Consider the following 15,360-nt stretch of genomic DNA (forward strand, 5'->3'; position numbering starts at 1 on the left):
TCAGCCGTTACACAAAGTAAGTAAGAGTCTAAATAAAGATGTCTAGCTATAGTGCCATTGCAGATTTAACCTATTATTCTCTGAAGGGCCAGTTTTTAAAATGACCGCCAACCAGCTCCATAGGGCCATATTGGACAGGATTCACATGGCCATATCTCCATAAATAATTGGTACATACACCCCAATGATGTAAAACACAACAAAATGTCCCAGGTATGCCATATTTATGTATCCTTTAAAGATTTTGTAGAAAAATAGTGGCCAAATATATACCCATATTACTGATTCTTGAACATTTAGCCTACATTTTTGTCATTTAGCAGCCACTCTTTTCCAGAGTGACTTACAGTTAGTGCATTCATCTTAAGATAGTTATACCAGACAACCATATTATGTTAACATCCAAGGCTCTCTTTCCACTTCCTCTGAAAACCGGAACATCCGGCTTTTGGGGAATCAGCAGAGGCTAGCCTTTCTCAAACACTGCGTAGACTTGTCGGCTCTAGGGAGTGAGGGAGGCGGGGCGTGGAAACGGTGTACGACCGGTAAACATCTGGGACGGGAATGTAAAAACGATCAACGGTACGCTAACACGAAACCGCCTTAAACGGAGTGCCATTGGGGCATAAAGTAAAGTAAACTGTCCATCGGGCTTCCAATGGAAGCGGATGGTTTCGTGAGAAGGCGTCGGATGACAGCGGAGACAGCAGGCGGGGACGCCGGGGTTGCTGGAGCCTCAGCCGGCGCAGAGGTCCGATGGTTCGGGGGAAGGATCTGGGGAGTGTCGGAGAGCCTCGTTGGGAATTTGTCTCCCCGGATCGGAGGTGAGACAGAGATTCAGACTGTTCAGTTCAGCGACGGCCCTCCTGAAATAGCAGATGCTTCGGAACCGGAGTATGAGGGTTTGCCGCAAGGCGCTTCCACCAGCACCCACATGTTTGCAGGAGCAGTGGCTGGGATCATGGAGCATTGCCTGATGTTCCCCATCGACTGTGTCAAGGTAACGTGGTAGGCTATGCAGGGCTACCGTTAGCCGCTAACAAGTTAGATAGTTAACCGTCTGGGCTTGGAACTTGGGCACATTGCATTGGATGGTTGGAAATTACTTTGCCTCGTCATGATGTGGCTTCAGCCACCATGCGAATCCGAATGGTGGCCACCTTGTCAATAAGTTTGTCAGTCACAGCACAGATGAGGCAAGGTCGAAACCAGACTGGCTAACTTAGCATGCTAACGAGCTAACTTCCATCCACTGCGAATTTCATTGGCTCTAACTACTCTACTTGCAAGGTTAGGTAACGTTAACTGCAGTGCACACAAGTTAGATTTGTCACAAAATTAGTCGCCATATTAATTAGTTTAACTTTGGCATACAGGATTTCATTGAAGTTGAAAGTTAAACACTTAGGAAGTGTATTTTGCTGTGGTTGTCATCTTCTTAGCTAGCCATCTTAGCCTTAGGTAGCTAACGTTAGTTAGCTAACCAAACCAGCAAGGTCGGCCTCTGGCTGTGCATCGGCTCGAGCCTGGGGGTCAATGTTGATTAGCTAGTACTGTAGCTAGCTATTTAGTTAGCGCCTGATATAATGGGTTTAGGCTTAACATTTTCATAATGAATCTTACTCTATTCACTATTGTTATTAGTGCTCTATTGTCACTAGTAGTTTTTCATACTAATTACACGCAAAGTTACGTTATTATTATTTTTGGGAAAAGAGACAGCTAGAATGAGGCAGCACGTGTGCCCCATTTCCTGTACATGTATACAAATCACATGAACCGCTCACTGTTGCCCACCAGCTAGCTAGGTGACTAGTAACGGTACGTGACTATGTGATCAATTAGTAGCTAACGTTACTATCGAAAACGTTCCAAACTGCTTTTAGCATGTATATGGCTTCTAGGTGTAACTCCCTGTATTTCCAAAATATCCCTGTATTCAAGAAGATAACCCACAGGTTAGATAAACTACAGGGCCCTGGATTCGGTCAAATAGTCTCTAAGATTTAGTCAATGGGCAAGTTCGTTTTGCTTGGCCCGGTACCCGGGTGGATGGATATCACATAAAAACCAATGGAATGTTCATCAATGAGGAAACTCCGCACACCCGGGGCATCGGGCCATGCAAAACGAACTTGCGCAATGCTAATTGCTACCTGGCAGCATTTAGATGGGGTGAAACTGTTCTTTGTTTACAGAAAACACAGGGCTGGATGTTCTGGGATTAAGAGCACAATGCTTCTATGTTGTTGTGCTCATTATGCAGAATTAGGCTGACAAGTTGGCTCTACCACTGCACACCCTAAGAACCATAGTTCTGTTATTGTTATAATACTTTAAATTCGTTTTGGATGAAGTACTTCCTGGGGATGACTTGGGTGTTATGTAAACAAGATGTGGTAAGTTACATTTTGATAGGCCCATTCACTGATTTAGGTCTACTCAGCAAAGAGCTGTAGCACATGAGAGCCATGCCATTTGTCTGGTATAGTCTTATTATGTGATCCCTGAAGAGATAGTCATGATTTGGTCCCTGATGGAAATGATTGGTCCTGTTTGAGAGCATCAAAACCGTGATGTATCATGGGTCAATTGTGACTGACTGATCTACAAATAATATTGAGTAGTTATTTATGATTCAGGGAGATTTGTAGACAGCTGCAATGTCAAACGATCATTGTATACTACTGCGCAGTTAGCAGAGACGGCGCAACCGAGTCAGTGCAGTCTGGTAGGGAGAGGAGTCAGCTGTTAGTGTCAGGTGGGAGAGCAGGGCTCTCTCAGAACAAAGCAGAGATTCATCCGTCTTTCCCAGCTGTAGTTCCCACCTCTGATCCAGGTGTTGCTAACACAGCTTGGGCTTAGTCTCAGTAGTCTAAGGTGGCTTCCTCTCCCCGTCACCTCTCTTTTCACCGACATGAAAGAACAGGACAGTCGAATCAAAACATGTTCCCAGTTGGCATCCAGCCACTGTGTTGCTTTCACATATACTGCGTTTTCAGATGCGCGCAGGTGAATTAAAGTGTCTTTTAGAGTATTGAGGTGCAGCCCAGACAGTGCTTGCTGAGGAAGGGCAGCCTGAGACACACTGCACAGACTCACTGATCTATAAATCATGTCACCTGTCAAACAACATGGCATTAACCGTCTCTACTTATAAACACATTAGCAGATCTCTACAGAGGGGACCCTAGCTCAAGCTGACAGCTGACCCCAGTGGACTAGCACTGACACAAACAAACACACACACAGTTAATAATCCTTGGAAAATAGCTTGCAGTGGTTGTCACACAGATTGCACGGTAGAGATAATGTCAACTTGTTGTTTACGCTCATTCTAAAGGTTGAGGTTAGAAAGGCTCTTTCCCGGGAAGCTAAGCTCTCTGCAATACACAACAGGCTATAGGCTCCAGATACCCCTGCATCAGGGCCGAGCGAACTGTTTTCATTTCCTTTAACATTGATTTATATCGAAGTCTCATTGAGACATTGACATCAAATATCTTACAAGATGGCGATGTTACCAAAGTTTCACACACAAATACAGGTACTGCTACATTATGCATGCATGGTTGGTTGACGTGTAGGAGTCTGGTGTTACGTCTCTTATAGGCCCAGCATTCCACATAGCTTTACAGTTCCTGGACAGCACACACACACACAGTGACACACACAATGCAGCAAGCAATCAGCATGTGTTGTCCATTCAGCTGTAGCCCAGGCCTCTCTTTTGGTTGTTATTAGACCCTCTATGCTTTTCACTGCACTAGCTGGCCCCTGGCCTCACAGAGCGAGGATGAACCCTGAACCTTGACACTGGCCAAGCGATAAGGTGTGTGTGTGTATGTGAGGTCAGGGCGTGTGAGTGCTGCTGGGGGGAAAGAGGCTTACAGGAAGGCAGCTTATGTCCCTCTGACCTTGGGTCTCGTTGTTCAACACTTCCCTCTGTTTAACACTAGGGATGGGCGTGAGTACTCAATGTTCAAACATGCAACTATTTAGCAAGTGGAAGCACTGACAATATTATCACTTGCTGTTTTTTTATTGATTACAACTAGTGTATTCATCCCACCTCTGCTCAGATTTAATTCTAACATGGAAGTTGCTCAAATGTAATTTAAACGTTATGGTTGGAGTAAGGTATGGCAAGATTAAAGAAGTGTATGGTTAGGTTATGACTTGGCTAACCAGTAGGTGTGTGATCTCTAACCTCTCCCCTGTGTAGACGCGAATGCAGAGCCTACAGCCTGAGCCTGCCGCCCGCTACCGGAATGTGATGGACGCGCTTCGGCGAATCATAACCACCGAGGGTGTCTGGCGACCAATGAGAGGGCTGAATGCCACGGCTGTGGGGGCGGGACCGGCGCATGCTCTCTACTTCGCCTGCTACGAGAAACTGAAGAAGAGTCTGGGTGACATCATCCACCCCGGCGCTAACAGCCATCTGGCCAACGGTATACCGGGAACACAAAGCACACACACACGTCATATACAGTGCATTTGGAAAGTATTCAGATCCCTACAATGAAGCATGGTGGTGGCAGCATCATGCTGTGGGGATGTTTTTCAGCGGCAGGGACTGGGAGACTAGTCCGGATTGAGGGAAAGATGAACAGAGCAAAGTACAGAGATATCCTTGATGAAAACCTGCTCAGGACCTCAGACTGGGGTGATGGTTCACCTTCCAACAGGACAACGACCCTAAGCACACAGCCAAGACAACGCAGGAGTGGTTTCGGGACAAGTCTCTGAATGTCCTTGAGAGGCTGTAATGTAACAAAGTGGAAAAAGTCAAGGGGTCTGAATAATTTCCGAAGGCACTGTGCACCCACAAAGCAAGCTCACAAAACGCACATGTGCGCATACCAAGCCTATACTTCTCCTCTGCAACCTACAGTTTTTTCTAGTAAACACTACCAGTTAATTTGGTGTTTCCAGTACTCTTTTTAGCAACTCAAACAAGTAGTGAAGATTTATTTAGCTGTTGTCCTGTAGAGATAATCTTGGTTCACACTGCAGAGAGGGAGAGGCCCTTTTCTTCTCTGGGCACTAAGCGGATGCTGCTTGAACTAACCTAGATGAACCTTGCTCTCTCTGAGTTGTGTGGGTGGGTGAGTGAGTCAGCCTGCCAGTTATAACACCTGGGGCAGAATGGCTGGGGAGTGGTGGTGCTACATACCCCCTATAGCCCCATTTTCTGGACAGTAGAGAGGACTAATGCCTGTGCTATACTCCAGGCTCGCTCATGCCCAGTACAATAAGCAGGCCCTGGTTCTTCTCTTGGTTTCGTCCTAGGTTCCTGCCTTTCTAGGGAGTTGTTCCTAGCCACTGTGCTTCTGCATTACTTGCTCTAAAGGGTTTTTTAGTCTGGGTATCTGTATAACTGCTGATGTAAAAAGAGCTTTAGAAAATACATTTAATTGATTGATTGGCCTGAAACTAAGTTGTTGGTCCACCCGCCAGTGTGATGAAAAACATCACCAGGCACTATGGCGGTTGATCAGCTGGTGGCGGGTGCTAATTCCGGCCCAGCAGGGTAGTAGGAGTGGTATCTATCTGGCCATGGGGCTGATATGACCCTGTCTGTATGGTCAGCATTCTGCTGAGTCAGCCAGATTCACAAATAGACCACTGCCAAAGACTGACTGCACGCCACGTTACGCCGGCCGGGTCCACCACTCATCAGAGACCTTCAGAGGGGAAGGAAAGATGCTAATATTACTGCAGGAATTCTTTCTGTCACCCATAGAGCTACAACTAGAGCATCTGAAAAGAAAGCAGCCTGTAGTTAGAGTCAGACAGACAGTGCTCTGAGAGTTCACTAAGTCACTGCCATCAAGGTCTGTCCACACACTGTTCAAATTTGCAGGACACGAAACTTGAAACAGTTTACTCAGACCAAGCAAGTACTAGAGAATCTTGCTCTATTTATCCCTGTTTCTGTTCTCTGCCATTTCTTTCTCTTCCCTTCTTCCCAGGTCAGCTGTCTCTTCCTTCCCTCTTTTTTTATTCTCTCTTCTTCCCCCCTCCCTTGTTTCCAGGTCAGGGGAGAGGCAGGGTAGGAGATTGCAGACCTGCCCAGTAGAGGAAGAGAAGTCTTACTCTGGTCCATCAGGAGTGATGATGTCCTGGTTTACCACTAGAGAGAACATCTGGCCTCTCCTCACCCCCTCTCTCCTCCGGTCTTTCATTCATCTGGCCTCTCCTCACCCCCTCTCTCCTCCGGTCTTTCATTCATCTGGCCTCTCCTCACCCCCTCTCTCCTCCGGTCTTTCATTCGTTCTCTGCGATCTCTCTCTCTCGTTGTTTTTCACTGTTGAGGTATGTGTTACAGGTACGGCGGGGTGTGTGGCCACATTACTTCATGACGCAGCCATGAACCCATCTGAAGGTAAATCTCTCCATCTATAAATAATCTATATCTCTTTCCCTGGGTGGAGGCCAGGGACACAGGTGCTAGTCTCAGGGGTCACTGCGTTGAACCTGCTTTTCTCCATCTGACACATGGGGTGTATTCAGGTGATGTTCTTTGCTGCAGATAAACTACTGTGTCAGAGCTCCTTCTGCAGGTGTAGCGCCTAGCTATTCTAGGGCCTAGCCTTTTACTCTGCACTGCTAGCTAGGAGGAGAGGGCAGGGTGGAGGGGGAGACTGAGAGAAAGATGGGAGGTAGGGTGGTGGGGGAGACTGAGAGAAAGATGGGAGGTAGGGTGGTGGGGGAGAATGAGAGAAAGAGAGAAAGAGGGGAGGTAGGGTGGAGGGGGAGACTGAGATAAAGAGGGGAGGTAGGGTGGTGGGGGAGACTGAGATAAAGAGGGGAGGTAGGGTGGAGGGGGAGACTGAGATAAAGAGGGGAGGTAGGGTGGAGGGGGAGACTGAGAAAGAGGGGAGGTAGGGTGGAGGGGGGAGACTGAGAGAAAGAGGGGAGGTAGGGTGGAGGGGGAGACTGAGAGAAAGAGGGGAGGTAGGGTGGAGGGGGAGACTGAGAGAAAGAGGGGAGGTAGGGTGGAGGGGGAGACTGAGAGAAAGAGGGGAGGTAGGGTGGAGGGGGAGACTGAGAGAAAGAGGGGAGGTAGGGTGGAGGGGGAGACTGAGATAAAGAGGGGGAGGTAGGGTGGTGGGGGAGACTGAGAAAGAGGGGAGGTAGGGTGGAGGGGGGGAGACTGAGAGAAAGAGGGGAGGTAGGGTGGAGGGGGAGACTGAGAGAAAGAGGGGAGGTAGGGTGGAGGGGGAGACTGAGAGAAAGAGGGAGGTAGGGTGGAGGGGGAGACTGAGAAAGAGGGGAGGTAGGGTGGAGGGGGAGACTGAGAGAAAGAGGGGAGGTAGGGTGGTGGGGGAGACTGAGAAAGAGGGGAGGTAGGGTGGAGGGGGAGACTGAGATAAAGAGGGGAGGTAGGGTGGAGGGGGAGACTGAGAGAAAGAGGGGAGGTAGGGTGGAGGGGGAGACTGAGAGAAAGAGGGGAGGTAGGGTGGAGGGGGGAGACTGAGAGAAAGAGGGGAGGTAGGGTGGTGGGGGGAGACAGAGAAAGAGGGGAGGTAGGGTGGAGGGGGAGACTGAGAGAAAGAGGGGAGGTAGGGTGGAGGGGGAGACTGAGAGAAAGAGGGGAGGTAGGGTGGAGGGGGGAGACTGAGAGAAAGAGGGGAGGTAGGGTGGAGGGGGAGACTGAGAGAAAGAGGGGAGGTAGGGTGGAGGGGGAGACTGAGAAAGAGGGGAGGTAGGGTGGAGGTGGAGACTGAGATAAAGATGGGAGGTAGGGTGGAGGGGGAGACTGAGAAAGAGGGGAGGTAGGGTGGAGGGGGAGACTGAGAGAAAGAGGGGAGGTAGGGTGGAGGGGGAGACTGAGATAAAGATGGGAGGTAGGGTGGAGGGGGGAGACTGAGAAAGAGGGGAGGTAGGGTGGAGGTGGGAGACTGAGAGAAAGATGGGAGGTAGGGTGGAGGGGGGAGACTGAGAAAGAGGGGAGGTAGGGTGGAGGGGGAGACTGAGAGAAAGAGGGGAGGTAGGGTGGAGGGGGAGACTGAGATAAGAGGGGAGGTAGGGTGGAGGGGAGACTGAGATAAAGAGGGGAGGTAGGGTGGAGGGGGAGACTGAGAAAGAGGGGAGGTAGGGTGGAGGGGGAGACTGAGAAAGAGGGGAGGTAGGGTGGAGGGGGAGACTGAGAAAGAGGGGAGGTAGGGTGGAGGGGGAGACTGAGAGAAAGAGGGGAGGTAGGGTGGAGGGGGAGACTGAGAGAAAGAGGGGAGGTAGGGTGGTGGGGGAGACTGAGAAAGAGGGGAGGTAGGGTGGTGGGGAGGAGCATGGCCAAGAGCGAAAGAGGGAGAAATAAAGACGGGGATATAGAGGGAGGGAGCAGGGTTGAGGGGGAGATGTGGAGAGAGAAGCTCCCCTCGGGTCCTGTCCCTATACTGTACCCAACCACCAGCTGTAGACTAGAGACAGGACTTTGATGACATGCCTGGACAGGTGCTCCTCAGGCAGCTGTTTAGGGTGGAGGCCAGGGACACAGGTGCTAGTCTCAGGGTCTAGGGTAACACACGGGTCACTGCTTTTAACTTCAACAGCCTAAATAAATATGTTAAACCCTTTGAGGATGTTATGACTGTTCCCATTTTTATTAGGACAATAATTTGTGTATTTCTTTATCATTCTCTGGACTATGTTCCTGGTCCCTGATGATGGAAACACACCTGGCAATCCTTCTTTCCATCCCTCCAATACTTCCCTCTGCTCACCTATCCATCCCTCCAATGCTTCCCTCTACTCACCTATCCCTTGTTTTCTTTTATGCTGCTCTCCTCGCTTTCTTCCCCCATTCCTTCTCTCTCTTCCACCATTCTCCCCTTTCTTACTCCCTCTTCGGGTCATCTCTCTGTCCCACCTTCCGTCTCTCTGTCCCACCTTCCGTCTCTCTGTCCCACCTTCCGTCTCTCTGTCCCACCTTCCGTCCCTCTGTCCTACCTTCCGTCCCTCTGTCCCACCTTCCGTCCCTCTGTCCCACCTTCCGTCCCTCTGTCCCACCTTCCATCTCTCTGTCCCAACTTCCCCATCTCTCTGTCCCAACTTCCGTCTCTCTGTCCCAACTTCCGTCTCTCTGTCCCAACTTCCGTCTCTCTGTCCCACCTTCCGTCCCACCTTCCGTCTCTCTGTCCCACCTTCCATCTCTCTGTCCCACTTTCCGTCTCTCTGTCCCAACTTCCGTCTCTCTGTCCCACCTTCCGTCTCTCTGTCCCAACTTCCGTCTCTCTGTCCCACCTTCCGTCCCTCTGTCCCACCTTCCGTCTCTCGGTTCCACCTTCCATCTCTCTGTCCCACCTTCCATCTCTCTGTCCCACCTTCCATCTCTCTGTCCCACTTTCCATCTCTCTGTCCCACTTTCCATCTCTCTTCCATCTCTCTGTCCCACCTTCCGTCTCTCTGTCCCACCTTCCATCTCTCTGTCCCACTTTCCGTCTCTCTGTCCCACCTTCCGTCCCTCTGTCCCACCTTCCGTCCCTCTGTCCCAACTTCCGTCTCTCTGTCCCACCTTCCGTCCCTCTGTCCCACCTTCCGTCTCTCGGTTCCACCTTCCATCTCTCTGTCCCACCTTCCATCTCTCTGTCCCACTTTCCATCTCTCTGTCCCACTTTCCATCTCTCTTCCATCTCTCTGTCCCACCTTCCATCTCTCTGTCCCACCTTCCGTCTCTCTGTCCGACCTTCCATCTCTCTTTTTCTCCCTGTCCAGTGGTGAAGCAGCGTTTGCAGATGTATAACTCTCCGTACCGCGGTGTGATGGACTGTGTGCGCGCCGTGTGGCAGAGCGAGGGCGCTGCAGCCTTCTACCGCTCCTACACCACACAGCTGACCATGAACGTCCCCTTCCAGGCTCTCCACTTCATGACCTACGAGTACCTCCAGGAGCTGCTCAACCCCCACAGACAGTACAACCCCTCCTCACACATGGTGTCTGGGGGCCTGGCCGGGGCCATTGCTGCTGCAGCCACCACCCCTCTGGATGTCTGCAAGACCCTGCTCAACACCCAGGAGTCCCTGGTGGGTGTCGCCGCTGCAGGCCAGGGTGGAGGTCAGGCGCAGGGGACACACAGACACATCACAGGCCTGGCCCATGCCTTCCGGACAGTGTACAGGCTGGGCGGCCTGCCTGGGTTCTTTAAAGGAGTCCAGGCCAGGGTGATCTATCAGATGCCCTCCACAGCCATCAGCTGGTCCGTCTATGAGTTCTTCAAGTACGGAATCACCAAGCACCAGCACGAGAAGAGGATAGCGCAGCAGAGGGAGGGAGAGAAGTAGAGGAGGAAAAATAAAGAAAAACCTATTTTCTTTCAGCCATCTCTCTTCACCATCTCTTCCTTTTTTGCTCTATCAACACACTTCCTTTTCCCTTCGGAGCATGCAGGTGTTCAGAGCGAGGGAGAAATGAAAGAGGAACGGAGAGGAAGAATCGATACGCACATAAACCAACCAATACCCACCTCTTATTTACCCCCGTTCAGACTGCCAATAAGAGACCTCCATGTGTGGCTCAACCAATAACATCCCTGCTAAACTGTTTGAAACTGAGATTTTACAATACGCTATGAAAGTGAATACGTCATGTTATCAATTTATACCATATAACAACGCACATAAATGTCAACCTGAAAAAGTTGATTCTGTTTTGCTTGTCTCCTGCGGATTTCTGTTGTGAAATATGTGAAGTGTCCAGTTCCTTTCATAGAGTATTGTTGTGATGATTTCGACAACAGCTGTTCTGTCAGTGTTTCTTAAAGGCAGAATATGACATCATCATACACAGACAGTGGGCCACTTCCTGCTTTAGGAAATTAACAACAAGATCGTCTAATTGAGGCGCAGATTGGAAATAGCCAGTAGTGGCGGTCATCTTGGCAGATTTGCATTCTGTTATGTGTAAGAGGGAAGTTGCCCAGCTTTGTATGATGTTCTATTGCTGAGTCTACCTGTAGAGTTAATTATTGCGGTTACTTTATCTGGATGAGAATGTTGTTCACTGTAAGTCCCACCAGGGGCCACTGTGACCATCCCAGTAAAGCTGTTGAGTAATATAATATGACCAGGTGTGAGTGACAGAGTCAGCCTTTAGGGGGCTTTAGTGTAAACTCAGACAATAGTTTATAGGCTTCAGGTACAAGATGGCCGTAACCCCATATCTAGGATCAGTTTGTCGTTTCGTCATTCTTATCTTAACTGTTGGGGGATGAAAGAATATCTGATCCTAGACCAGTGGTTAGGAGCAACTTCTACCTTCAGAACTGGTAGAGATGCGAAGGGAGTCCTCTTCTCGACGTTTAAAATCAGGAATTTCTCTCAAAATGGTTGCATACAATATACATAGTATATAGTATACTTGTTACATATATATTGGTGAATTTAAATGATAACACATTTTTTCATTAAACCAGATAAAATGTTATGTCAAATATTGATATAGACTTAATTTATTGTTGACAGTAAGTTGTAAAGTACAGTAATTATTTTCTGAGAGAGGAACTATTGAGTTTTAGTTTTGTGTGATTCCTGAACACCTACAGGACTGACATTAGTTGGCTGACATTGCTGTTCACCATGGATGTTTGGACATTTCATTGGAAGATAATTTCCATCCTGCCTTCTTATTTGCACTGATGTAAGGAGAGCAGGGAGGATGTTGTTTGCCCAGATCTCACTTTGTGCTTTTGTTTTGAGTAGATCAAATTCTTGGATGGGTTAGCCTACACAGGCGGCAGGTAGCCTAGCAGTTAAGAGCGTTGAGTCAGTAACCGAAAGGTTGCTGGTTCGAATCCACGAGCCGACTACGTGAAAAATATGTTGATGAGCCCTTGAGCAAGTCACTTAATCTTGATTGCTCCAGTATGTCGCTCTGGATAAGACTACAATAACTAAACACACTTCAGTTTACAGTCACACCCTTGTTTTACCTTGACTGACCTGTTCCTGTATTAACAAGCACACATGAAGGTTTAGACGGGACAGGTTGGTTAAAGCAGAAGCTGGCTGGCACACAGAATATTGATTCCCATACATTAAGCCAAATCCACACTGCAGAGACATGTTTACATCATGGGAATGTTACGGTCTGGCCCTGACTAAAGGATCAAGAAGGAAAGAGCTCATGTTTCAGGAGAACTTCCATTAAAATGTTTCTGCGCAAGTCATCTGTTTGTTTAATAAGCTGTTATAAAGACTTCAGGTAGAAGGTACCCTTAGACACAGATCTAGGATCAGCTTCCGCTCCCTAAATACTAATTTACCATTAGAGAGAGAATGCTAAACTGGCCTTAGATCAGTGACTAGAGGTGTAACATCATTCTACTCTTAAGGGCCTTATCCATGACACTGATCTCTTAACAATAATTGGTCTTTTGACTAATCCGATCATATCTTTTGCCAATAATTGGGCACCAGATCAGAATTGGGCTGCCTGTGTAAACGTAGCCTATGAGGCCTCAGCTGTGTGTTTGGATGATGAATGCAGCTGATCAGTCTTAATGACCTCTGTCTGACTGTAACCTGTAATACTGTGTGATCAATAAACAGAGCAGTAGACTCCCTCAAGCTGCCCACAGACGCTGTTACACCTGTTTGCATTGTTTGTTTTCATACACACAGACACATTCACCCTTCCTCTCTTAGCAAAAAAAAATGTAGTAGAATCTCACATACTGCGATCAAAAGCTTAAAGGCCGTTTTTATGACGATATCAAATCTTTTCTGGGTAACAATTAAGTACCAAACTGTAATAGTTGTCCATCAAAATGGTTCAAAAGAAACAAAAATTGCATTTTAGCAACAACAAAGAAATGTACTATTCCTCAAGCAAGAATTTTGTTAGGACTGTCTGGGAGTGATCTGAGTTGGGAGGGGAAAACTGAAAACTAGCTGTTATTGGCAGAGAGGTTTGGAACTCTCTTTGTTATTGGACTATTAACTAAAGTACTGCTTGATGATGTCCCAGGGAAACTGAAACTCCACCCTTGCAAAACCCGCTGATAAGAAGGTCCTGTGTAGATTGTATTTTTAACCAGGAAATAACACTGAATAAATGTGTTCACACTTTTACAGTGTTATATTCATCAGCTGTTGTACAGTATGATACAAAACACAGGAAAAACTGAATTTTGACTGGACTGTGCCTTTAAACAGCAGTTTGTGTCATCTATATATCTCTATTGTCATAGTAACGCACATGGCAGGGGAATGCAGAAATGTTTTAGTGCTTCCTGGATAGCCTGCTGATAAGAAAATAAAGCCAATATATTTTTTGAATGTGTGTGGACTCGCACGTGGTTCAGGTATTTGCTCTCCTGACACACGCACACACACACACACATCAGCTCTGAAGGCTCTCTGTCGGTGGCAGGTATTGTGTTCAGGCTGAGGCACAGGTGCAGATCTGAACTTTCACCCTGCGACCCAAAACATGACCGCCTCGCTCACACACCCACACACAGCTGGGTCTCCTTTACCTGTGAGTGTATCACAGGAGGTTGGTGGCACCTTAATTGGGGAGTACAGGCTCATGGTAATGGCTGGAGCGGAATAGGTGAAATTGTATCAAATACATTAAGCACATGGTTTCCATGTGTTTGATGCCATTCCATTCGTTCAGTTCCAGCAGTGGTGGAAAAAGTACCCAATGGTCATACTTGAGTAAAAGTAAAGATACCTTAATAGAAAGTGACTCAAGTAAAAGTGAAAGTCACCCAGTAAAATACTACTTGAGTAAAAGTCTAAATGTATTTGGTTTGAAATATACTTAAGTATCAAAAGCACATGTAATCGCTCAAATATACTTAAGTATCAAAACTAAAAGTATAAATCATTTAAAATTCCTTATATTAAGCAAACCAGACTGCACCATTTTTATTTATTTACAGATAGCCAGGGGCATGCTCCAACACTCAGACATAATTTTCAAACAAAGCATTTGTGTTTAGTGAGTCCGCCAGATCAGAGGCAGTGGAGATGACCAGGGATGTTCTCTTGGTAAGTGTGTGAATTTGACCATTTTCCTGTCCTTCTAAGCATACAAAATGTAACGAGTACTTTTGGGTGTCAGGGAAAATGTATGGAGTAAAAAGTACATTATTTTCTTTAGGAAAGTAGTGGAGAAAAGTAAACGTCAAAAATATACCCCAAAAACGACTTAAGTACTTTAAAGTTTTTTTACTTAAGTACTTTAGACCACTGGGTTCCAGCCATTATTCCTCCCCTCAGCAGCCTCTTCTGGAGTGTGTGGCTGGTTACAGACCACATTCAGAGCAATAGAACATTCCCAATGTAAAGAAGCCGGATGAATTAATTAATTTCTCAACCTGGACAATAACGTTGTTGATTAATTGATTGAGGAATGTTGCATTAAGGTTGAGCCACTGTACATGTGATGATCATGGTTGTTTCCCCTTCCTGATGAATGAACTTATTGTACAGTAAATCACTGTAGTGTCTGCTGACTGATTTGTTAATGTTGAACAGAGAGGGGTATAGAGAAGTAGCTTAAAGCATGGTGTCCTCTGGTTAGCTACAGTAAGGCAGTGATGTTTTAGACAAGCAGCTTTAGGAAGAATCAGCTCCCTTTCACACAGCTTCAAGTGTAGAGTGATGTCCCACTGGCTCATCTCACACAAACACACACACACACACAGACACAGACATGCACACACACACACACTCACTCACACATTGTCTCTTGTCAGCCAGACACCTATTCAAACAGCGAGTGTTAATGAGCCATCTGTCTGTCTGTGTGTCTGTCTGTCTGTGCATGTGTTTGGCCCTTCCCCTCTCTTCCTCTCTGTGGTTTAGCTAGCTGAAGCTTGCCCCACCAAGCCTCTGTTGATGCTCCTCATGAGAGCCTGACTGCGTGTGTGCCGTCTCTTGCCTACCAATCTCCCAGCCTAATGTAAACTATTTAGTCTGAAGCTAAGCCCTGTTGGTGTGTGTGTGTGTGTGTGCGTGTGTACATGCATTTGTTACTAGTTTGAAAACAAATGAAAGTTTTGCCTCTATTATCTGATAGGAATGTATTTGGTAGGTAAATGATGAACACGAAGACCACAGGACAGAAGTGGGACCACGGGACTACTAATTACCATTAGTAATGGTAGCTGACAGTGTGCTTGCTGTACAGTATAGTGTTGAGTCAACAGAAGCTGTGGCTGGAGGTCCCTCCACATCTGGCACAGCAACACAATTTACCTGTGACTTTATTCATGATATAGCACAGCCTCGTGTGTCTTACTGCTTAAACATGTGCTCCGGAACTTTAGCGACTACTAAATATTTTTAAACCTCCCGCTTTGGGCTGGATGTGTCAATGTGTCGTTCATACATTCATAATCTA

General features: G+C 47.4%; 1 protein-coding gene across 2 annotated transcripts; it reads left to right on the forward strand.

Annotated features, from left to right (window-relative positions):
* Nucleotides 1-447: 447 nt before the first annotated feature.
* On the forward strand, nucleotides 448-12,592 carry LOC121547085 (mitoferrin-2). 2 transcript variants are annotated; one of them, XM_041858188.1, is made up of 4 exons: nucleotides 448-1,000; nucleotides 4,226-4,454; nucleotides 6,335-6,391; nucleotides 9,724-12,592. In XM_041858188.1, the coding sequence occupies exons 1-4, from the start codon at nucleotides 659-661 to the stop codon at nucleotides 10,287-10,289; spliced, it is 1,194 nt and encodes a 397-aa protein (XP_041714122.1). In that variant the 5' UTR covers nucleotides 448-658; the 3' UTR covers nucleotides 10,290-12,592. The 2 variants fall into 2 exon arrangements, with proteins under 2 accessions (XP_041714122.1, XP_041714123.1); XM_041858189.2 differs by lacking the exon at nucleotides 448-1,000 and adding an exon at nucleotides 1,026-1,290.
* Nucleotides 12,593-15,360: the final 2,768 nt, after the last annotated feature.

The sequence above is a fragment of the Coregonus clupeaformis genome, chromosome 31 (genome assembly GCF_020615455.1).
Source record: "Coregonus clupeaformis isolate EN_2021a chromosome 31, ASM2061545v1, whole genome shotgun sequence".
NCBI lineage: Eukaryota > Metazoa > Chordata > Actinopteri > Salmoniformes > Salmonidae > Coregonus > Coregonus clupeaformis.